General features: G+C 40.7%; 2 protein-coding genes across 2 annotated transcripts; both read right to left on the reverse strand.

Annotated features, from left to right (window-relative positions):
* Positions 1-4,352: 4,352 nt before the first annotated feature.
* LOC114583400 (vomeronasal type-2 receptor 26-like) lies at positions 4,353-11,456 on the reverse strand. Its single transcript, XM_028704724.2, has 6 exons — positions 11,235-11,456; positions 8,734-8,907; positions 6,992-7,849; positions 6,386-6,619; positions 5,948-6,074; positions 4,353-5,257 (listed from the first exon to the last, which is right to left on the reverse strand). The coding sequence occupies exons 1-6, from the start codon at positions 11,454-11,456 to the stop codon at positions 4,353-4,355; spliced, it is 2,520 nt and encodes an 839-aa protein (XP_028560557.2).
* A 2,182-nt stretch (positions 11,457-13,638) lies between these two features.
* LOC114583399 (vomeronasal type-2 receptor 26-like) lies at positions 13,639-23,987 on the reverse strand. Its single transcript, XM_028704723.2, has 6 exons — positions 23,800-23,987; positions 22,267-22,444; positions 19,447-20,307; positions 18,097-18,324; positions 14,744-14,870; positions 13,639-14,540 (listed from the first exon to the last, which is right to left on the reverse strand). Exons 1-6 carry the CDS (start codon positions 23,985-23,987, stop codon positions 13,639-13,641), a joined length of 2,484 nt encoding a protein of 827 aa, XP_028560556.2.
* Positions 23,988-24,000: the final 13 nt, after the last annotated feature.

Below are 24,000 nucleotides of genomic sequence, written 5' to 3' on the forward strand. Positions count from 1 at the left end.
GCATGTGTGAAAGAAATCACACTCAAATTGAGATGCCTCACTCAGAATTTGACCTTTAAGCAGCATGCATAGTGGTTTTCTTAATTTCAGTCATATCACATTCCACTTCCCAACTCAAAACCTGCATCTTAAAAATAGTTTCCATAAACACAATTTACCTGTGGAATCTTGTAGATGCCCAGTATTGTTGCGGCCTGTCCAATGATGTTGGAACTTGGACCTCCAATAAGCATTACCAGTTTGTTCTGGTTATCACATTTGTAGTTAGGGATGAATTTGTCATGTGTGGAAAGAACTTTCAATGAGGCCTCGTATGTGAATTTTGTATTAAAATGATTATTATAGACATCAAAACCCAGAGTGATGTTGGGTAAGATTTGGGGGTTTCCATTAATCTCCTTCACTGCAAATACTAAGGCCAAGATGTGCTGGTAATTTTGTGTCACTATCCTGCAATGTGAATCATGTGAAATATTAGAATGCAGCAGTTTCAGAGACCAATACTTATTATTTTTTGGTTCAAGATGTGTTTCCTAAGTATGTTACATTAAGGCAAATTGTATCCTCAAGTTTAGGTAATGGAACCCTGATTCACAGAGCTGGGCATTTGACTTCTAGAAATATTAGCTCAATGACATAGCTTGTTTAGAAGTCAATAGCACATGGGCACACATGCTCAATGTTCAAAACAATTCATACTCACTGACTCAATTGTGTTAATAGCATAGATAGGTTCCCTCCATATGACATATAAGACTGTTTTGGTGCACATAAAGATGATTTTTCAAAGAATGAAAAACAGGAAATTCTTGTTTTTAGATGCTGCACAAAGTTCATGTTCAATTCATTCTGCAGAGATGGATGCATATACATCCTGTTCTTTGAGAAGGCAATTGAATATCCATAGTCAGCCATTACAACCTAAATGTAATTTTGCTTACTCCTTATGGGAGTAGTCCTCCATCCTACATAAAACTTGCAATATGACATTTTATTTGTGAAGCAAAGGCAATCTAGAAAAACTACCTTCAGAGATAAAGTGCTTGGCTGTGGATAATCTATTGCCTACTTGTGTGTAGATTCTGGGTAGGAGTGTTATTTTATGGTTTGGAGTAAATGGTGAATTGCCTGTTTCTTTAGTTTCCCGATACATATATCAACTACTACTGAACATACTGAACATTTCGAGGTTACCAGCATGAGTTTGACCAAACTGCGGGAGGTAGTGGAGGACAGAGATGCCTGGCGTGCTCTGGTCCATGGGGTCATGAAGAGTCGGACACGACTAAACGACTAAACAACAACAACTGAATATGCACATTTACACGTGTCACATTTGTGAGGAGTCAGTCCGGCAGCAGCTATACTTTGGAACTCCCTTATTTACATTAAGCAGGCCACCTCAATACGCAGGCAGAGGGCCTTTTCAGTAGTCGCGCCTGCCCTGTGGAACACCCTCCCAGCAGATGTCAAGAAGATAAACAGCTACATGATTTCTAAAAGACTTCTGAAGGCAGCCTTGTTCAGTGAAGTTTTTAGTGTGATGTTGTGCCATGTTTTTATTATTTTTTGTTGGGAGCCTCCCAGAGTGACTGGGAAACCTAGGCAGATGGCTGGCATATGTTGTTGTTGTTGTTGTTGTGGTTGTTTTAGATGCTTGCTAGAAAGCATTTTTCTTTTTTAGAAATAACCTATATAGACATCATGTGGGACGCGGGTGGTGCTGTGGGTAAAACCTCAGCGCCTAGGGCTTGCCGATCGAAAGGTTGGCGGTTCGAATCCCCGTGGCGGGGTGCGCTCCCGCTGCTCGGTCCCAGCGCCTGCCAACCTAGCAGTTCGAAAGCACCCCCGGGTGCAAGTAGATAAATAGGGGCCGCTTACCAGCGGGAAGGTAAACGGCGTTTCCGTGTGCGGCTCTGGCTCGCCAGAGCAGCGATGTCACGCTGGCCACGTGACCCGGAAGTGTCTCCGGACAGCGCTGGCCCCCGGCCTCTTGAGTGAGATGGGCGCACAACCCTAGAGTCTGTCAAGACTGGCCCATACGGGCAGGGGTACCTTTATATAGACATCATAAGTTATTTATATATAATGTGTTGATTTAAAAAATATATAATTATACTATTTTCTATACACCTTTTAGATATTTTTTTTAAAAATACACGCACACAAACATCATTTATATATATTTTTGTAATTAAACAAACCCACCCTATCCAAAAATACTTGGACAGAAGTATGGTATGGTTAACATACTCAGCTCCTTACATAAAGTCATCAATCAACTCCTGAGAGGGATGCCTTCTGAATGTTATAAGGTCATAAATGATGAAGATCTGAGACATTATAACACCAATGGTGAACTCCCCTGACTGATAATACCTGTGAAGAATAGGAGCAGGTTTACCAATCACACATTTGGCTGTAGGAATGCCGCTCACTGTCTGAAGCAGCAGCAGAAATTGCAGCACCATTAAAGCCAACATTTTGCACACCAACATTTCTTCTTGAAATTATCAACTGTTCACACATTGTCCTTCAATTGTCCTTGAGTATAACACATCTCAACTTGCATGATCACACATTTAGTGTATCATTTCATGATCTGAAGTCAGGATTTAGCTTTAGTGACTAGAATCATGGAATCCCAATTTTACCAAGTCTTAGCTCTGAATTAGTCCTTCATTTGTGGTTTATAGTTGTGCTTTTGGCTACCAGGAATCCTTTGGGACATGATGAAGAAGTTGAACGAACAATGGTAAATTTGAAATAATTGCAGGGGAGAAAATTGCATGCTCAGAGTTAGGGGTTGTGTGGAACATTGCAGAAGAAAACATGTTTATCACACATCTTCAGAAAGTTTCAATGTTTATCTGCAGCAAGAGACACAAAGGCTTGCAATGACCTGTAGCAAGCCCCAGATAATGGAGAAAATGGAACACAAAGGAACGGGCAGTTCTTTATTTGTCAAAGTGGCATCATGTTTTGCAAAAGGTACAAACTAAAGCAGTGCTTAGTTTTTCAGCAATGGAATACTTCCCCAATAAATTGTGCAGCTCAGTATTGATGGAGTGGTTAAGATTATAGTGGAACCCAGGTATACAAAATTGTCTACCACCTCAAGTGTGTGATCACTAATGCTGAGGCATGGAGTGCTGGTGACCCAGGATGTTGGTCTTGACCAGGCTGCTGGTAACACTGAACTCCATGCAGGCTTGCGTGAAATGGTTGATGTGTCTCTATAGAGCTTCCTCAGAGTGTGAGGTCAAGGCTGCATTATCTTCAAAAAACATCTCTCAGATAAGGACCCACCACACTTTTGCCTTGTCTGGAGTCATGCCAGATTGACTAGAACCCAAGCATTCCTTGAGTTGATGTACACACTAGCCTGTGAGAGCAATAGGGAGAAGAATATGCCAAATAGAGTTGGAATGAGAACACAGCCCTGTTTCACCTCACTCTTTATATGGCACCCATTCAAGGTTGAGCCATCATACTGGACAGTTTGGCACATTTATCTCTTTTAGAGCAAATACCAAGGCCAGGATGTAGTAGTGCTGAGTTTGTCATGAGACAAAGGTTCTTGAGAACAGAAGCAGGCAAGGCCTAGGCAGTGTGGCCTACGAGGCCTACACAAATCTTTCAAGCCTAGCTGTTAGCAGTAAAATGTTGTGTCACAGTGACTCGTGACTCACCTTGGGTTCCCTATAAATGTAACCAGACATCTCTGTGGGCCTCAGTGTAGAGTGTGTGTGTCTCAGCCAATATGTTGTGTTGTTGCAGACAAGAGCAGCTCCAGGACTACAGTTAATCAGTAACTAAGATCTGTGCCTCTGTGAAGACTAAGAAAGCTGTTATGAGCACTCTGTGTATGCTCTTTAACTATGCTGTTTCTGAACAAGCTTATTTACTTCAGTAAACTTTTATTCTGTTTATGAAGAAGACTCTGTGTTGATTAATTCACCACAGCGCGACAGAGTTACTACTCGAAAATGAGAGAAATCACTACCGTATAATGAATGTAGAATGTACAATGTTTTTTGTATATATTTCAAATCAATTACTAAAGATTTTGAAGAAATCATGTTTATCTGAATACAGAGGAACCAGCTTGGGTTTTTTTGTGACTGAGCAATTGAAAAAGCTACCAATCTGGGAATGGGCATGCCCCTATAACAGTCATTTTGTGACAACATCCTAAAAAAATCATGCTATTCCAAATAAATACATCAGTCCCAAAAGATAATTAATAGCTGAAAATTTGAAAACAGACCAGCAAGTCCCCTTGCAAACAATAAGACTTGCAGCTAAATTAACCTGGACCAGAATTATAAACTTGATCATTAGTGAGTTCGTTATTTAAAATTTCTTCTTGCAAGCTGATCTCTATTGTTCAAATCAGGCCTCAGCAAAATGACATAGCATTTAGGGGGAAAGATGCAGCCCAGTAAACCAGCACTGGAGGCTAAAATGGAAAAGATCTCCACAGCTACCATATATTTGCCCTTAGTACTCAGGTAGGTTGGAACAAAAGACAACCACACACTGCAAAACACCAACATGCTGAAGGTGATAAACTTGGCTTCATTAAAACTGTCTGGTAACTTCCTAGCTAGGAAAGCTACAGTGAAACTAACAACAGCCAGGAAACACATAAACCCCAAGACACAGTAGAACATGACACTGGACCTTTCATTGCATTGTAGTACAATTTCTTCAGTCATTGAGTACACATCAAAATCTGGGAAAGGGGGAGAGGTTGCTAGCCAAACAGTACAAATAGCACTTTGAATAAACGAGCAGGAAAGCACAATGAAGGCTGACAGTCTTTTCCCAACCCATTTCCTCATGATTGACCCTGGCTTTGTTGCCATAAAAGCGAGAACCACAATGGTGGTTTTGGCCAAAACACAAGAAACAGCCATTGAGAAAATGATGCCAAAAGCAGTTTGTTGAAGAAGACACATCATTTTCTCAGGTCGACCAATAAATAGCAAAGTGCAAAGGAAGCAGAGAAGGAGGGAGACGAGAAGAGTGTAGGTGAGGTCCCGGTTGTTGGCTTTGACAATGGGTGTGTCCCGGTGCTTAAGGAAGATGCCAAACACTAAAGCTGTGATGAAAGAAAAGAATACTGCAAATATAGCTAAAGTGATCCCCAAAGGTTCCTCATAAGACAGGAAGCTTATACGTTTTGGAATGCATGCATCCTTGTTGCGATTTGGAAACTGAGCTTCTGGACATTGAAAACAGTCATCCATATCTGTAAAAGTAAAACATGGTTCTCTGTACATATAAAACTCCTGGTAGATATAACACATTGTGTTCAGCTAAGTCCTACTCAGAGAAGACCTATTAAAAGTAATGAGCCTGAAGTAGTCATGTCTTCAACTGGTGTACTCTGAGTAGGATTATTATTGAATACTTCCCAGTACAGTTACATTTTCTGAATGGGAGCCGCAAGTCAGTATCTAAAAAAGACAATTGAACCCTTCTAATGTCATCCTATTTGGAAGGTATCATTGTCAGGGATGATATTAGTCCCAACCTAAACAACCTAACATTTCAGTTTTCAAATGCCATAAACCTAGAAGTAAATGCTTCAGTTTTCGAACATGCATTGGAAGTTGAACATGCCATGCAGCTTCTGTATTGAGTTTTATATATTGAGGCTTCCATATTGAGTTTTCATTTTCGAATGTTCCAGAACTCAAATGGTCTTCCAGAACGGATTACATTTAAAAATCGAGGTACCACTGTATTGTGTTTTCTGAACATCTCCCTTAGCTGGAGAAACTGTTTCTCAACTCTCACCTTGACAGAAACAGTAAATATCATCAAATATGTTACAAGTTAAATTGTTTTTAATGACTGTGTTTCAATGTAAATATGTGTCTCATGTCTTCATTTCAGTCACAGGGTGGCAGAAAGCATTGTACATGACATTTATTACCCTTCTGGTTGGAGATCTTTCCTTCTGAACATGGAAGGCAATCATAGCAGCAAAATGGTTCCACTTCCTTCTTGGCTCTCCTATAACCAGGTCGACAATTGTCATTGCACAGTGAATGGGGAAGTGCCTGTCCATAAATGAAAGAGGACAATATACTACAATTTAGAAAAATTAAGTTTTATTAGTTGGTAGCTGACAGTTCAATCAACAATTAAGAAATATAAAGTTAAGAAACTGGCCAATGCCATAGTGGAATCATGGTATCATTTACAGAGATCATTTTTTACACAGCCACTGATCACAGATAACATTGTGATCACATGTGATAACATTGTAGAACATTCCTTCAGACTGAGTCACTTCCATAGTCCAACAATGGGCCAGCTTTTAAACACTGAGCAAATGATTGGACACACCCAAAATATTCTTGGATCCTACCTGGTTAAACCTCGTGGGCCACATGATGATATCCTCTTGGATGGAGAACACATTTTCTGGAGGACCTAGAGAATGGGCATCCATCTTTCCAACTTTGACTCTCTGAAAGGACTGGTTTGGGAATACAATCCAGTTCATAATATCAAAGCCGGCTACGATTTCACCATTTTGATCAAATGTAACCTTTTCACCTGCACTGTTGTTAAATGAGACACTTCTTAGAAAGTGTTGTAGCTAGATTGAGGGGAGGAACAAAGCAATTCATAAATATGCACTAATGGATTCAACATGGCATCTTTCACACTTGAGGGCTGCGGTTCCATTTAAAAGCTGGATGCAGATTAAATATATTAGCAGTAGTATTTGAAGCAGCAACAATAACACATATAAAATACTATTATAATTAAAGCTGATGTAAATTACAACTCCATCATATCTATCCATTGACCATGCTCACTAGGACTGAACATCACATGGACAAAACATCATGAAGGCACAACATTGGCTGTTCCTGACTTAAATCTTGGGGGATAAAAAGCTCTAGGACAGAGCATTTTCTAAATAGTTATAATGCATTCACATTTATAATACCATTCCAGATATTACCTTATGCTGTTGTTGATTCAGAAATGTCTGCCTCTCCCTACTGGCCCATGTTTGTTCTTTAAACTGCAATGACTGCATAGCATGCAGTGCATGAGCTATAGCATAGACTGCATTGTAAATGCTGTAACTGTGGCCAGTCATGCTCATTTGAAAAACAGATGTAGGAAGAGTCTCCAGACTCTCTGCCCCTGTGCAGATTTTCCTTTCCATCTCATCCACCACAAATTTGTGGAATGAACAGTTAAATGCCTCTTCCCAGAAGTCCTCAATGAAGCCATCTTCCTTTTCTGAAGGACTCTTCCTCTGAAGAAAGGTGTGGAACCCCAACACCTCCTTTGAATGAGTAGTGAAGGATAGAGCGCCATGGATGAACTGTAGGCTCCAATTTCTTTGTAAGCGAAGCGATGTGAATTCCATCTGGGCTGTCATCACCCAAACTTTTGCCGCAGCTTGTATGGGTATTTCTTCAAATTCTGCAGCCTGGGGTATAATTCTCAATGTTATCATGTCCTGAATTTCTCCATGTACAACCACAACATTGGCAGTGCTTCGCATCGCAACAATGAATGATTCAAAGCCCTCCCTCACTGCATCCTCAAATTCATTTGAAAATTTAAGTTTGGGGAATCTTTCTATGAAGTCAAAGCATATACCTCTTTCGGAAAAAATGGGAAGCACCTTTTCAACAAATTTCTCTGTATTCTCCTCATCCTGAGAAACCACTCCAATCCACATCCACCTGAAGTGCAGCAGTAAGTGGAGAATACCCATAAAATGATGGGTCCCATTTGGGAACATCCGGTGGAAGAAAAAAGCTTGAGTTTTCTCATTCATTACTGGAGCAGAGCCATATATGAACTAAGGAAAAAAAGGGGAAGGATAGGAGGAAAGAGATAGTTCTAAAATAATCATTTAAGATTAAGAACCGAAGATATCGCCAATCCAAGCAGCTCCTCAAACCAGATGGCAATCGGGGATAATTATTGGGGTATCCTTCACCTAACATGCCTCAGTGAAGGCCATTATCTGAACCCCTTACCTGTCCACACTAAAAACCAGCTAAACCAAATGGACTGCAAGCCATAAGTCAAAACAGTGTGAAGTAGGTGAAAAAGGGAGCACTCAAAAGCCAACCAAAAATTCCTGTTCAACCTTGAATTGGCAAATGGCTAATCCCACACTACTCAATGGTGAGAGGGTGAGATGCTATTAAAAAGCAGAAGGAGGACTTGGGTGAGGGGCAGCCTCTTGTAGGCAACTTCCTACTTTAAGCCTATTTACCACAACAGGCTGTACGATGGTGAGAAAATGCTCCTCTCCTCAGGAGAAGGCAATGCAGGAGTTCCTCTTTCATAGAGTTGAGTAAGCCTACCCACAACTAAAGGTTGGGAGTGACAATATCAGGGGTCAGCAAAGTTTTTCAGCAGGGGGGCAGTCCACTGTCCCGCAGACCTTGGGGGGGGGGGGCTGGACTATATTTTGGAGGGGGGGTTGAAACGAATTCCTATGCCCCACAAATAACCCAGAGAATTAAATAAAAGGGCACATTCTACTCATGTAAAAACATGCTGATTCCCAGACCATCCGTGGGCTGGATTTAGAAGGGGATTGGGCTGGATCTGGCCCCCGGGCCTTAGTCTGCCTACCCATGGACAATATGCATACCACGATATGCACCCTGCAATGTCCCTTCAAAATCTCACATGAATATTAAGGAGTCTTTCCCTAGAGTCTGCCCTTACTTGAGGCATCTTGTACATACAGAGGATGGTTGCCATGTGGAGACAGACATTTGAGTTTGGTCCCCCAATAACTGCGACTGGAGTGTTCTCTGCATCACACTTGTAGTTGGGGATGAATCTGCCTCTCCGGGAGAGAAGTTCCATTGATGCCAGATAGGTCCATGTTTCACTGAACTGGGTATTATAGACATGGAAGCCCAAGGTGACATTGGGTAAGATCTGCCCATTTTCATTTATCTGTTTTACAGCAAATGCCAAGGCCAGGATGTGCTGGTAGGTCTGAGGTAGAACACTGCAAGAAGGGTTACATGGTGCAAAATATTCATGATATTCAGATTAGGATGTTTATTATGTATATAGATATATAAAAGATAACACTAAATTGGCTTGTATTTATGCTTGCAGTCCACAAAGTATAAAGAAATATTAACTTCTCCACAATAGCAGAAAATGGTAATAATGTACTTAGTAATGCTAAGATGATTGTGTTAATAACTGCTGGGGGAGGGGAGAGGAAATCTATTCGGTCAAAAGATTTCCTGTTCCCCTAACAATGCCCACAGCTCACACACCTCATTGCTACATTAGAATGTCATTTGATTCATACATGTGTTGAAAACACAATATTAAATTAGGAATAATATTATATTATATTATATTTAATAATAATAGCAATAGTAATAATATATTCATAACCATCCTTAGAAGTATTTACATTTATCATTCTCTTTATACAATAAAAAGTCTCAAAGTGACTTGACAAGGTAAAATGCAACACATAAAAGCAATTTAAAGCCATAGAAAATTAACTGCACAAAAGACATAAAATGCTCATCCAGCAACATATTAATAAGCGCAAGCTCTACTAACCCCACTAAAATATGAGCACAAGAATAGGAGGCAGCATTAATTATTCCAAAGGTCTACGTAAATGAAAAGACTGACAGGGATGACACTAGGTACATCTTCCTGGTGAGGGACTCACAAGTTGTCAATGAATTTAACTCTTTATTCAAAGAAACAAAACAGCTCAGGCCTAGTGCTCACAGCAACTCTTCCTAGTAGGCCTTGACCAAATGAGGCAGTTGCGAGGACTGATGGTCCCTGCCTTCCCAACACTCTCCAAGACTCCTCTTCCCCTTCCTTCCTTCCCAAGCAATCTCAGGCACCTTTGTCTCATCTCTTGTTGCTGCTCCCTCTTCATACCTCTTCCAGTTCTGGGAGACCAGGAGGGAGAGGAACTGGTCACCGGAGGGGAAGACCCTCTGGCTTCTTCAGCAGCCCACCTGATCTCTGTCTCTTGGTTCCCCTCCTCTCCAGCTTCCACTTCTACCCCTGATTCTGGACTGCTCTCTGCCACAGCCTCTTCCTGCTCACTAAATCCTGCTGCCTCTTCAGTTTCCTACACATCCTCCTCCCAGTCTGCTTCCTCTTCTCCCTCTGACCCCTCATTGTCACCCCACTACCAATCTCCTAGCTCTGAGCCTTCTTCCCCTGGAGGTTCCCTTGGGGATTCCCCAGCTGGTGCCTCCCCCAGCCAGTGAATGACATTTGCCCTCTCAGCTACAGGATATCTTGCCAGGTACAGGCAAGATACACATGCTACTTAAACTAATCTATGAATGCACAGCTGCTGGTGGGCTATTTGCTTCTTTCCTGCTCCAGCTATTGATGTGCTGCTGAGAGTGAAATCGTGATCTGGACAGGTGTGGCTTCTTTCTGAACCTGTCTGGTGGTTTAAGAGAAACAAAGAGCAAGCAAAGAGCAATCCCTGCCATTCATGGCTCATCTAGGAGCAACCCAAGTTCAGAAGTAAAGCAAAGCCAGGCTGTTACTTAGCTCCCAGCATTGTGGCAGCAGCAGGAATAAAATAGGACTAAAGCCACAATTCCCGGACTGTCCACGGGCTGGATTGAGAAGGCGATTGGGCCAGATCCAGCACCGGGCCTTAGTTTGCCTACCCATGGTTTACACAGTAAACAGCCAGATGCCTATGGGAATTGTTCTAGAACCCACCATTTCAGTAGCATGTACGATCACACTGTACATTCACATTTAAACCATAGTTTGATTTAACCATGGTTTAAAATGATTATCCAATAATGTTGCAGAAGGAACTGCCAATTGAGTGTGCATTCCCAAGCAATTGTTACAAATATCCTAGTATTTAGAGTTTTGTGTCGGAGAACAAAGAGAATGAATGACTAAGTGACACAACCAAGCCATAGGTTTTAAATATCACTCTGTAATATGCCAAAACCAGCCTAGAAAAAGTAATGCAAATAGGAGACTATGTTGCAATTGTTCCTATTCAATAGAGTGGGGGAAGCTATAAAACCAATAAACCCTTTAAGGATGGATACAACTCCTCACAGGAAGGAACCAAGAACATATCTCCCACCTAAAAACAACAAATTCAGAACAATAGGAAGAAAAAGTATAGTAGCAGTAAGCAATAAAATGAATGATGCAAAGATGGGGAATATATTGATTACAGTTACATAAATACGGTCATCAGAAAGTTTCTGAGATGGATGTATTTTAAAGCTGATGCTGTTTGATAATATAAAAACCTGAGATGTAATGCCAGCAATTATGAGGTCTCCTGATTGATAATATTGGTGAAGAATAGGAAGAGGGTCTAAGATGGAGCACAGAGCAATAGAAGCCTTACACATAGCCTGTGGCAGCAACGCTAATACCAAAATAACAAATAGTACCATCTTGCAGAAAGCCTTCATTTTTCAAAAAAAGTCATTGTTTTCCATACAGGGACCGTGATTAGCAAAGCTGCAGCGGGATGACTGCTCATTCAGCAGATGTAAAGTCAGAACTATTAAACGTAAAGAATCACTGTTTAGACTGACAGAGTTCCATTAACCTACAGGTTCTGAATAGGATATATTAGCAACAGGTTTTAGTAGCAATTTTTTCTCTTCATAGTTTTGCATGTAGCTACTGGAACTCCCTAGGGATGGGGAGAATGTATTGAAGTTATTATTATGGTTAATTGGACAATTAAACGAGAGATCACCACCTACTATTAGTTCTTGGTTCTTGACAACGTTGGAGACGAAAAACAAAAGATGTTTATCACACCTGAGCTAAACTTGTCTTGGTAATTCTTAGTGAAAGAGCAAGAAAATAACAATGAACTACAGAGTATTGCACATGCATGAACATGTGTGTGTCAGGTTCCAGATAACAGGCCTTAAATAAAAAGTGTCAGAAGTTATTAAAAATGGCTGGATAAAGTTTTGCACACATTCCTAAATGGGGCCAATTTCTCAAACTGCCTCATATCAAAAATTGCCTATGGAAGATCAGATGGTTTTTCACCTGGCCCTGAGCTGTAAAAGATTCCCCTTCCCCGCCCTATTCTATGAAATTAAATGTATCTGTTATACAAGGGCTTTCTTGGTTTTCTCTATTTGTTGTTATAGCTTGCTCAGCTTGGTTTGGTGATCTGGGAACTCTGTGTAAAACTTAGAATCATAGAATTGTAGAGTTGGAAGGAACCAACAAGGGTAATCTACTCCAACTTTTTTTCAAAGGCTTGTTTTTCCTCCTCCTGGGATAGTCAGAGCAGTAGCAATGCTAATAAATGGGTTTTAGATCTTGCCTGAATATAAACCAGTTTAATTTACACAGGCTTACTTTTAGCCAGCCGTTTTGCCAATTAACTCTGCAGGTTCTTTAAATGATCTTTGGTAGTCAGTATGAGGGAAAATAGGGACGCGGGTCTAAACCACAGAGCCTAGGGCTTGCCGATCAGATGGTCGGTGGTTCAAATCCCCTCGACGGGGTGAGCTTCCGTTGTTCAGTTCCAGCTTCTGCCCACCTAGCAGTTTGAATGCATGTCAAAGTGCAAGTAGATAAATAGGTACCACTCTGGCAGGAAGGTAAACAGCGTTTCTGTGCGCTGCTCTGGTTTGCCAGAAGCAGGTTCGTCATGCTGGCCACATGACCCAGAAGCTGTCTGCGGACAAACGCCGGCTCCCTTGGCCATTAAAGTGAGATGAGTGCGCAACCCCAGAGTTATTCATGACTGGACCTAATGGTCAGGTGTACCTTTACCTTTAATTAAAATATTTTTTCATTTGAACAGAATAGGAAAACCTCCTCAAACAGCAATCAACCTCCCTCCCCTCAAACAGGAAAACCACTGCAGCCAATTTCATCAAATACAGTTGTTGTTGTTGTTATAAAGTTGTAAAGCAGGGATAGGCCACATAACCATCGGACAACCTCCTGGGAGCCAAATTGCAGTTGTGGACAGGGCCAAGGGCAAAAGTGGAAAGAACTATTTATAGCTTGCCTAGGAAACCACTGTAAGCAAATTAAAACCCTAACTGGACTCTAAGAAACACTTGTGAAGTAACGAAGATTGTGGATAATTTGGAAAAATGAAAATTGTGGAGAATGTACTGCTATGTAGTTTTAAATTCTGTTTTAAGGACCCATGTAGGGGATGGGGGAGTCACGAGATTCAGAGAATCTCACAAAATGATTATACAAACTGTTTGAATGATAAAAATAAATAAAAATATTTTCAAAAAAGTGGGAAGAGCTGCAAATTTAAATTTTACTTTTCTACAGAACTGGTTTATACACATGCTCACGCAACCCTTTCTTTCCTCTATCTAGAAAACTGAGAAGCATTATTAGACCTCAAGGACACACTGCAACCTAGCAAAAAAAGTCAAGGACGGTCAAGCAAGGTCACTGAGTGGTGTGTGGCAGGACACAGAAATAGTCTGGGCAGAGATCCACGAGGCAGGTAAAGAATCCTGGAGGATTGTTTTGGTCCCCAAACTGATGTTCCATATCACGGTTATATATGATTTTTTACTGGGAATAAAAACAGTACATAACACCTCAGCATGACAGAGACATGTTGATTCTTCAATTCTTTCTTCTTATCAGTTTCTCTTTGCTGTTTAACTCTGGCCTCAGCAAAATAACAAAGCATTTAGGGAAAAAGATACAGCCCAGTAATCCAAAACTAGAGGACAAGATGGAGAAGACCTCCACTGCCACCATATATTTCCCCTTGGTACTCAGGTAGGTTGGAATAAAGGACAACCAAACACTGCAAAAGACCAACATGCTGAAGGTGATGAACTTGGCTTCATTAAAACTGTCGGGTAACTTCCTAGCCAGAAAAGCCACAGTGAAGCTGACAATGGCCAGGAAACCCATGAATCCCAGGGTACAGCAAAACATTATAGTTGAAGCTTCGTTACATTTTAGTACAATTTCTTCAGTCATTGAGTGCATGTCAAAATCTGGGAATGGGGGAGAAGTTATCAGCCAAATCATACAAATACCAGCCTGAATAAGGGAGCAGCAAAAGACAATGCAGCTAGATAGTCTATTGCCTACCCATTTCCTCATCCTAGACCCTGGCTTGCTGGCCATGAATGCTAGGACCACAATGGTGGTTTTGGCCAATATGCAAGAAACTGCCACTGAGAAAATCATGGCAAAAGCAGTTTGTTGAAGGAGGCACGTTAGCTGTACGGGCTGGCCAATGAACAACAAAGCAGAAGAGAAAGCGAGCAAGAGGGAGATGAGGAGAGCATAGGTGAGGTTCCGGTTGTTGGCCTTGACTATGGGAGTATCCCTGTACTTAATGAAGATTTGAAGCACCAAAGCTGTGATGAAAGCAAAGGTGAGATCAAGAGTAGCCAAACTGCTCCCCAGAGGTTCTTCATAAGACAAGAAGGTTATTTGTTTCGGAAGGCATCCATTCTGGTAAATGTTTGAATACTGGTCTCCAGGGCATTCAAAACAGTCATCCATGTCTGAAAAAGAAAATGTTGTTTTCTATACAAGTAAGTGCCCACCCAGCAAACTTTGACTTAAAAAGTAAATGACATACTTCTCAATGGTAATATCAGACAGTATATAATCCACCTCCATACACTGTACACATTATGGAAATTAAGTTCTGGTGTGCACCTAAGAAATAGTAACATAGCTACTTAGCATAAAATAAATCTCCTACCCGTCTGGTTTGAGATCTTCTCTTCTGGACATGGGAGGCAATCATAGCAGCAAGATGGCTGCCCTTCCTTCTTGGTTCTACTATAACCTGAAAGGCACTTCTCATTGCACTCAGAAAGGGGCTTTACCTGTCCATAAATGAAAGAAAAGAAGGGTTGGTAATCTGCAGCTCACATAACAACCCCATGATAGATTAAATCTACATTTATGCCATAGGTAGCTTGCCATATGGCAATGTGAGAGCGCTTTATTTGCAACAAACTCCAGTACTTCTACCATTTCTCCTACAGCTTTGTTTTCATGAAAACCATTTTGGTAAATGTTTCAACAGCACCAACTTTTAGAAGTCCAGAGTCTTATGAACTAGAACAGTGTTTTTCAACCACTGTTCCGCGGCACACTAGTGTGCCGCGAGATGTTGCCTGGTGTGCCGTGGGAAAAATTGAAAAATTCGAAAGATTTAAAAATAAAGTATTTTATAATTTTTCATATTTCTGTTTACTTACTATTTCATAATAAAGTAATTATAAAATACTTTCTTTGTGTTTATTTGATTCCTATTCAAGAGAATTACTTTATATATAGTCAATATAGGCACAGACTTAAATTTTTTAACATTTTCTAATGGTGGTGTGCCGCGTGATTTTTTTCATGAAACAAGTGTGCCTTTGCCCAAAAAAGGATGAAAAACACTGAACTAGAAGACATTCAAGTGAAAGCTTAATAGTTCAGCTAATGCTTTTATCATGGCGGTATTCAAGGGTACGCAGTACCAGAACCATTTTTTTCTCGAAGAAAAGCACTAAGTTCAACGTATTATATATAGAGAAACCATTAAGGTTTGTTTTGTTTTGTTTGCATTATTCATTGCCCTTTATGCAATCTCTTAGAAAACACTTGAGCTTTCAACTGAGGCTTCTTTGAACACTGGCTTTGGATCACGGTAACTGAGAGACTGATGTAAAGGAATGAGACTTGAATGTTGGCCGTAACATAGGGTAACAGTGAGTAGGATCTTCTGAATTTTTTTTAAAGCATTTTATAAATATTCTAATCTACTGTCTTTTTGGCTTGTTTAAATCTCATAGAAACAGTGAGCTATATTTTGCAATTGTGACATCTATGCAATTAGTCTTAGGAAGCGGACCAGACAAAACTTAGGCAAAACTACTCTTTGAATGTTTTTGTAACATGGTGGATCCATGGCAATGATCTGCTGCTGTCATTATATGGATATGCTAATTAACAGAGCTTTGGGGGCTTCTCTGTATATTAGGGGTCAATTCAACACATTCTATACCTTTCCTGCAATATAAATATCCCTCTAGCTATTTTTATACAATACTATTAAAGCCTACCCCGTTCCTGGTTCCATGTGGGTAATAATAATAATAATAATAATAATAATAATAATAATAATAATAATAATAAATTAATAATAATAATTTATTATTACGGTCAAAGACCAGTTCAAGAAGCACAATTGAGACTACTTTCATAAAAGTGAAATAGACATTTAAAACAGTATACAATAACACCTTATAGATTAAAATTGAAATAGTCGCATGTACATGAAAAGACCTAAAATTAGACAAACATGCAGATTGACCCTGGGACACCCAGGAGGTCAGCTATGGCAGTTTTCCGGGGGGTGTTCTGCATCTACAAATCTGTACGCAAAATCTGGCGACCATCCAGGTCGCCTTGTGATTTTTGCCTAACAGGAGAAAATTGAGTTTTGGCTTGTCCAGAAGGTCAGTAAGCCTTACCAGATGGGGGTCGATGGTATCTCTACTGCCTCATCGTAAAAAGGACATCTAAAAAATAAGTGTTCAGGGCTTCCTATTTCCCCTAATGGGCAGGCGCAAAGTCTCTGGGTGTACGGGACTTTTCCAAAAGATACTTCCAGAACCGGCAAGGGCAGAGCCAAACTTTTGGCGAGAGTAAAGGCCCTTCTTGCATTTCTGGATACAAGGAAATGGAGGTATGCTGCTGGGACAGTGACATATCTCTCGTGCTCTGCAATTATGTAATCAGGGGACCTCAAGCAGTCCTGCTGTCTCTCTATGACCATAATTCTTTGTCTGACCACGGATCTTACTTGATCCAATCCCAAATTTAAGATGGCTTGAGGAGCAAGACCCAATTTCTGCAGAGAGTTCAGGACCGCCATCTGCCAGCCAGACTGGAAACGATCACAAAGAATCAGTGGAGCTATACCTTGGGGGAGCAATTTCAATGTCAACCACTATAGACTGATGTTAAGCTAATATGAGCCTTGACTCTCATCATCCCCATTTCTAATCTAATCCGTGCATTTGAAACGCATCTGGGGACTTGTAAGAGGGCTCTGAGAAATTTAGATTGAACTCTCTCAAGAAGAGTGAAAGAAGAGGATGGTGGGCCCAAAAAGGATCCATAATGGAGCTGTGCCAATGTTTTGGCCTTATATAATTTTAGGGCCTTATATAATTTTACTTCTAAGAAATTTGAGGATACAGTTACCAGATATTTCCCTAGCACTCCCGATGGAATTAATATGAATTTTATTGGTTCCTGAGGCCTGGACCGCCACTCCTAGATACTTATAGTTCAAAACTTGTGGGTATTTTAGAAATCATCTGCACAAATCTGCGTGAAACTGTTTAAAAATTCACTCATGGCTTCTCTTGTTTGCTTTAAAAATTATTTACAGCCATTTATAAGTTATTTGATTTCAACTTACAATGTATTTTATATACATTGCTATATATAATTCATTCTATCAGTCATGGGATGTCATCAAGACCTGCAAGTCCCTGAAGATTTGCTTTCTTCTCTAGACATGGGAAAGCAGAACTGCCATGCATTAGGCAGTCACATGTTGGTGACTGTAGCTGCTTTTTAGAAAGAAAAAGAAAAGAAATACAGGCAGTTATCCAACATCATATGTGAGACATAAGGTAAGTGGTTCATCTGGCTATTCTGAAGACCAGTTGCTGGAAACTACAGGAAGGGAGAGTGTTATTGTGTGAAAGTCCTCTTTCTAGCTTCTCATAAGCATCTGGCTGGCCACTGTCAGAACAAGATGCTGGACTAGATGGGCCATTGGTCTGATGCTGCTGACTTATAGGTCCTTCCATTATGATTTGTTTTCACTGGATTTCTGCCCCCTAGCTATACCATGTTGATCCCCATATGCCCCCAACACTATTATAATATCTTATTTTGGTGGTAATTTTGATTAGTGTAATGGCTTTATATTTCCATAGCTACATCTAGTTTGATCTGAGAATCAATGCTTTAATCTATTACAGTGAAATTGCTATGGCCCACTGGAAAAAATATCAGCGGACTTTCTGAAATGGAACTTACCTGGTTAAATCTCTCTGGCCACATGATGGCATCATCAGGAATGGTTAACCACTCGTCCAGAGGAGCCTGGGAATCCAGCGTTCCAACTTTGACTCTAAGAAATGACTCGTTTGGGAATGTGATCCAGTTGATAATATCAAATCCAGATACTAATTGTCCATTTTGGTCAAATGAAACTTCTTCTCCAACACTATTATTAAATGATACACTTCTCAGAATGTGGTGGAGCTATATAGGAAGTGGGAGATAATTCACGAATATGTGCCCAAACACAATGACATTGTGATTATATTTCATGATTGATATAATGGTTTGTTTTCTGTTTAAAAGCGCTCTCTCTCTCTCTCTCTCTCTCTCTCTCTCAGCCCCTTCTTAGATAATTGAGGTTGCTGAAAGAGGGGGAGATATTTATGGGTATATAAAAAGGGTGATAGTGTTGATTCTTTTAAGCAATATGATCTACTTGAATGTTCATTTGTTTTTATTTCCAAAACGAACCTCAAAGGTCAAACAGGACATTCTTTCAGATAGATGGGCCCTAAGCTTTTTAGGGTGCTACTCTCTGGATATGACCAGAAGTAAGTAAAATGTTTGTGAACATTTTTCAGAAGCCGAACATCCGATGGCTTGAGTGCAGGAAGCTCCTGCAGCCAAGTGGAAGCCGCACCTTGGTTTTTGAACAGTTTTGGGAGTCGAACAGACTCCTGGAATGGATTAAGTTTGAGAACCAAGGTACCACTGCATTAGTTTCCTATAAAGCCATAAATGGTTCAGGGATCTCAATATCTCAAGGACCGCCTCTTCACATATGAACCAACCCAGACCCTGCACTCATCATGGTAGACCCTACTTCTTGTGCCCACTCTATGAGAGGTCCAGAGGGTGGCAACAGAAGAACAGGAGTTTTCTGCAGTATTCCCTGTCTATTGAACACTCTCCTCAGTTTTGCTCACCTGGCACCATCACTATATATCTTTAGGAGCCAGCAGAAAACTGTCCTCTGTAACCACACATTGGGCCTTGAACTATCTGTGGCCTTTTAGAAGTGGGTGAGATATTTTTAATGTATTTCTTTTTCCTCTTGGTTTTAATGTGTCTATGTGGGGTTTATTGGATATTTGTTTGGTTGTAAGTTGCTTTGGGTTGCCTTGAGCATGATAGAGTTGTTGGCAATTTTAATAAATAATAATAATAATAATAACCCTTTAGCACAATATTTAGGGCTTCTTCACTTTCCTGGAATGTTTTCAAGAAACCAGGGCTGACTTCATATGAATTATGATATCACGGTACCCTATAACTAGCCAGATTTAGCAACAAACATCTGTATTATTTGGAATAGAACTTTACCTGCCATGGCTGTTGATTCAAAAGTTCCCACCTTACTGTACCTGCCATTCCTCTGTATTTTAATTTGGTGGAAAGCATGGTGTGCAAAGCATGTGCCACAACATATACAGAATTGTAGATGCTGTAGCTGTGGGCTGTCATGCTCATTTCAAAAACAGACCCAGGAAGGCTTTCGATATTCTCCTCCCCAGTGCAGATCTGTTCGTCTTTCTCCTCCAAAGTAGGATCAGTAAAATGACAATGAAATGCCTCTTCCCAGAAAAGCCTGACAAAGCCATCTTCTTTTTCCAAGATTGGGTTTCTCATCTGAATAAATTTCTGGAATCCTAGAAGGTCCCTAGAATGAACTGCAAAGGCTAGGGCACCGTGGAGGAAAGCTATGTCCCAACCTCTTTGAATGGGAAAGGATGTGAAGTCCATCTGAGCTGTCATAATCCAGACTTTTGCCTTGCCTTCTATTTTTATGCCATTTGCTTCTGCAAGTGTGGGCATCATTCTCATTACCATAATTGTATGAATTTCACCATTCACAACTACAACATTTGTGGTGCTTCCCACAACAATGCTGATTGTTTTAGAACCTTCCTCCACCAGGTCATCCAAATCATCAGAAAAGGATACCTTAGGAAAACTTTCTATAAAATCAAAGCAGATGCCCTTCTCGGCAAACATGGGAAGAACGTTTTGTACAAATCTGTCTCCAGTGTCATCGTAGAGAAAAAGCACGCCAATCCACATCCAACTGAAATGCAGCAGTAGCTGGACGATCCCCTCATATTGTTGAACCCCATCTGGAAATATTTTATGGAAGAAAACCGCTTGCATGTCTTTATTCAAAATAGGAGAAGAGCCATAGATGAGCTAAAGACGGTCATTTTTATAAAGAGATAGGGAAAGGAGATACCAAATGTTGAGATCCAAATACCAAATAAACTCAAAACAAGATTTCAACTTTCAGTTAATGAGTATCGATTGACAGGGGCTATTCAATTTGTTATTTATTTATGTTGATTTGGAATCTGCAGATATAGACAGTGCTTTTTTTCTTAATAAATGTTTAGGGGTACTCTCATTTTGACTTAAGAAAATCACCATTTTATAGTTCAAATTGGGGGAAATAAATACTGTTAATGGGCAAAAGTATAAAGAACATGCACCACCTCATGTTACACAGCTGACAGCTCACAATAACTTCCACATTGGCAAGAGGTTGTGTGCACTAACATCTGCCCTACTTACAACTCCCACTTCACATATTAAACTCTCACTTTCATCTGAGACTCAGGAAATACCATGACAGGAAAAGATGCCACCATTGGGGGTAGCAACGGAACTGATGATTCAACGTATTAGAGAAGAAACTAACTTTTTAAAAATAACAACAACAACAACAATTTCTTCTCCCATTAGATTCACAAAATGTTTAGGGGCATGCATACACCTGTGTCCTCCCAGAAAAAAAAGCACTGGATATAGATGAATGAATTTGCAAGAATAAATAAAAACATGTTGCTATATGGAATTTAGTGGGACAACATCAAAATTTCATATCTGGAGCTCTGGGTGGGTGATGGCAGCATGGCGCAGCCATGGTGGGTTCTGAGAGGCCACCATCTTCTGGCATGGCCAGGGGAGGAGTTGGTCACCTGGTGCCAGCCTACTGCTGGCTGCATCAGTTTTGCCAATATGGGTGGGCAGGGCCCACAAGGCCAATCAGTGGCAGGGGCTTGGGAGCTGCGCCTAGCCCACCCCTGGCCTATTTAAGGGAGCAGCCAGATGTAGGGCACCCTCTTGGCTGATCGTCTCTGGAATTTTCACCTACCTAGTCTGTTAGGGGTTCACTGTGTGGGTGAGCAGGAGAGTTGCATATGGACCTTGCTATGGTTTACTCAATCACCATATTGAAGGCTATGGAGGAGTTTCCCCCTGCCAGCAAATTGGCCAGCTTGCAGGATTTCACCTACTTCATAACAATCATCACAACTTTGGCAGAGAAGGCACTAGGCTGGATTCTTAGTCACAGGGATAACCCATTAGAGGGGTCTAGGAGTGGTGACTCTGTCCAGGAGTCCACTGGGAGACTGATGGGCCAATACACCTCTCCCAATGGCAGTCTGTGTGGGGTTGTGGCACCTAATCCACGTTGCAATCGACTCCCCAACACAAGGTCAATGCCACCAGATTCATATCAGGTAGCAGGTGGACTGCCTGATGCTGGACACACGCCCAATGCCTTAGCCAAATCTACTCTGTCCTGGAATCAATAAAGCTGTGACCTAATGCAACCCAATACCAGTCTACTGTGTCCATTCTTGTGGCTCTCCCTGGAGCTGCCACAGCTGTTATGTGCCTGTAACAGCAAACCATTGTGGAATTATTTCATGCTTGATCTACATGTTTAGTCCATATAATGTCTCCACAGTTCATATGATTCTTCATTATAATGTTCAATGAGGAATGATTCCATATGTTCTGTCTACATGGGGATGCTTCAGTATTTGCATGTCCTTCAATAATTTATGGAGCCAAGTTAGAAAAATCTCCCACTGCCTATTTTTTGCCTGAACTCTGACTTTTGCCAATTTCTCTTGCAACCAATTGGAAGCTGCGCCTCGGCTTTCAAAGGTTTCAGAAGCTGAACGGGCTTCCAGAATGGGTTATGTTTGACAACTGAGATTTGACTGTGCCTTCATTTGCTGGTCCTCTAAATCTCAAACATGGTGAATCCCTCATTCATTCAAGTACCCACATTGAGTCTGATTATATTTGTAATTGGCTTCCTTATGACCCATCAGTAATAAACCCAAGTACACATCTTACTTGTGGCATCTTGTAGATGCAGAGGATTGTTGCCATGTCAAGGCCTACTTCAGAGTTCGATCCTCCAATGACTGCAACTGGGGTGTCCAGCACATCACACTTGTAGTTAGGGATGAGTCGCCCTTGTCTAGAGAGAAGTTCCATGGAGGCTTGATAGGTCCAGCTTGCACTGAAATGGCTATTATAAATGTGAAATCCTAGAGTGACGTTGGGTAAGATTTGGGGATTTCCACTGATCTCTTTTACAGCAAATGCCATGGCCAGGATATGCTGGTAGAGATGTGTCATTGGCCTGCAATGATAACTACATATTAAACAACAGCGCATCTTCATGAATCGTAGAATTGTAGAGTTGGAAGTGACCCTGAGAATCATTTAGCCCAGTGATTCTCAAACCTGAGTCTCCATCTGTTTCTGAACTACAATTCCCATCATCCCTGAAAACTGGTCCTGCTAGCTAGGGATGGTGGGTGTTGTAGCCCCAAAACAGATGGAGACCATTGTCTGAGAACCACTCATTTAGCCCCACCCCCTGCAATGCAGGAATATGCAGATGTCGTATAAAGGGATCAAACCTGCCACTTTGGCATTATCAGCAACAACACCCTATTATTTGTCCATAGTACAGGGAAGTATGTGAGAATATATTGAAACACAAACCTGCGCATTTTGCTTTCCTGAACAGCCAGCTCATGGCATTACTTTTAATTCTGATAACTAGAACCATCCCTCACTATCAGCTTCCAGAAAACTCAGAAAGGGGAATGTATTTTTTTACAAGTTGAACCTCAAAATAAACTTAGGTTGTAGCCAGGGAAGATTCCTCTGATGGAAGAATCTGTGCCTGATTCTTTGGAATATTTCATAGGTGTAAGGGACACTATAATTATCATTATCAAATTAGAAGGCAAATAAGCCACTGAGATATTATGTTGGTGACTAGAAGTTCCACAGATTTATCACACAACTGAATTTGCCATATACCCCTATTTTGTGCTCCTCTTTGCAAAATGTAAGCAGTTGTTGACAGTACTGCTGCTATTATATTTGCGGCCATTACTACTAATATCAGATTTTTGAAATGAGTAGAAAGTGTCAGATTATCCAGTCTTCTGAGTATTGTTCAAAGCTGATCATGAAATCACCTCCAGGTTTGAGTGGTTAATTGCTTTGCAATGATAAAAGTTATGTGTGAAATCTAGAAATACAAATATTACCACGGCAAATCACAAGAAAGCCTTAAGAAACTGGATGTGGGTGCTATGGTTTTTTCTGCCTCATGATCATTTAATGATGATGAAATGCTGGTTTTAGATCTCATTATAACCAGAAATTCTTAAACTAAGATGAACAGACCCTGCCTAAATTCCACCCCACCCTTCATAAAAATCAGGACTGAAGGAAAAGAGTCCTGGTAATTATCATAATGATCATCACCCTCATCATATGGCGAATGCAGATATATATTCATTACAGAAAGATCCTATGGTTTTAAACTAACATGCTCACATGCTCACACAAACAATTCCTTACATAATGTCCTCAAGGAACTCAGGAGAGGGTGGTATATTGAAGGCTACACTTGAAGTTATATAGATTTGAGAAATAATGCCAGCAACAACGATGTCTCCGGACTGATAATATTCATGAAGAATAGGAAGAGGATGCCTGATGGAACATTGAGCAATCGGAATGTTGCCCTCATTTAGAGAAAATAGCATTAATTTCAATACT

Source organism: Podarcis muralis, chromosome 13, assembly GCF_964188315.1.
Source record: "Podarcis muralis chromosome 13, rPodMur119.hap1.1, whole genome shotgun sequence".
Lineage (NCBI taxonomy): Eukaryota > Metazoa > Chordata > Lepidosauria > Squamata > Lacertidae > Podarcis > Podarcis muralis.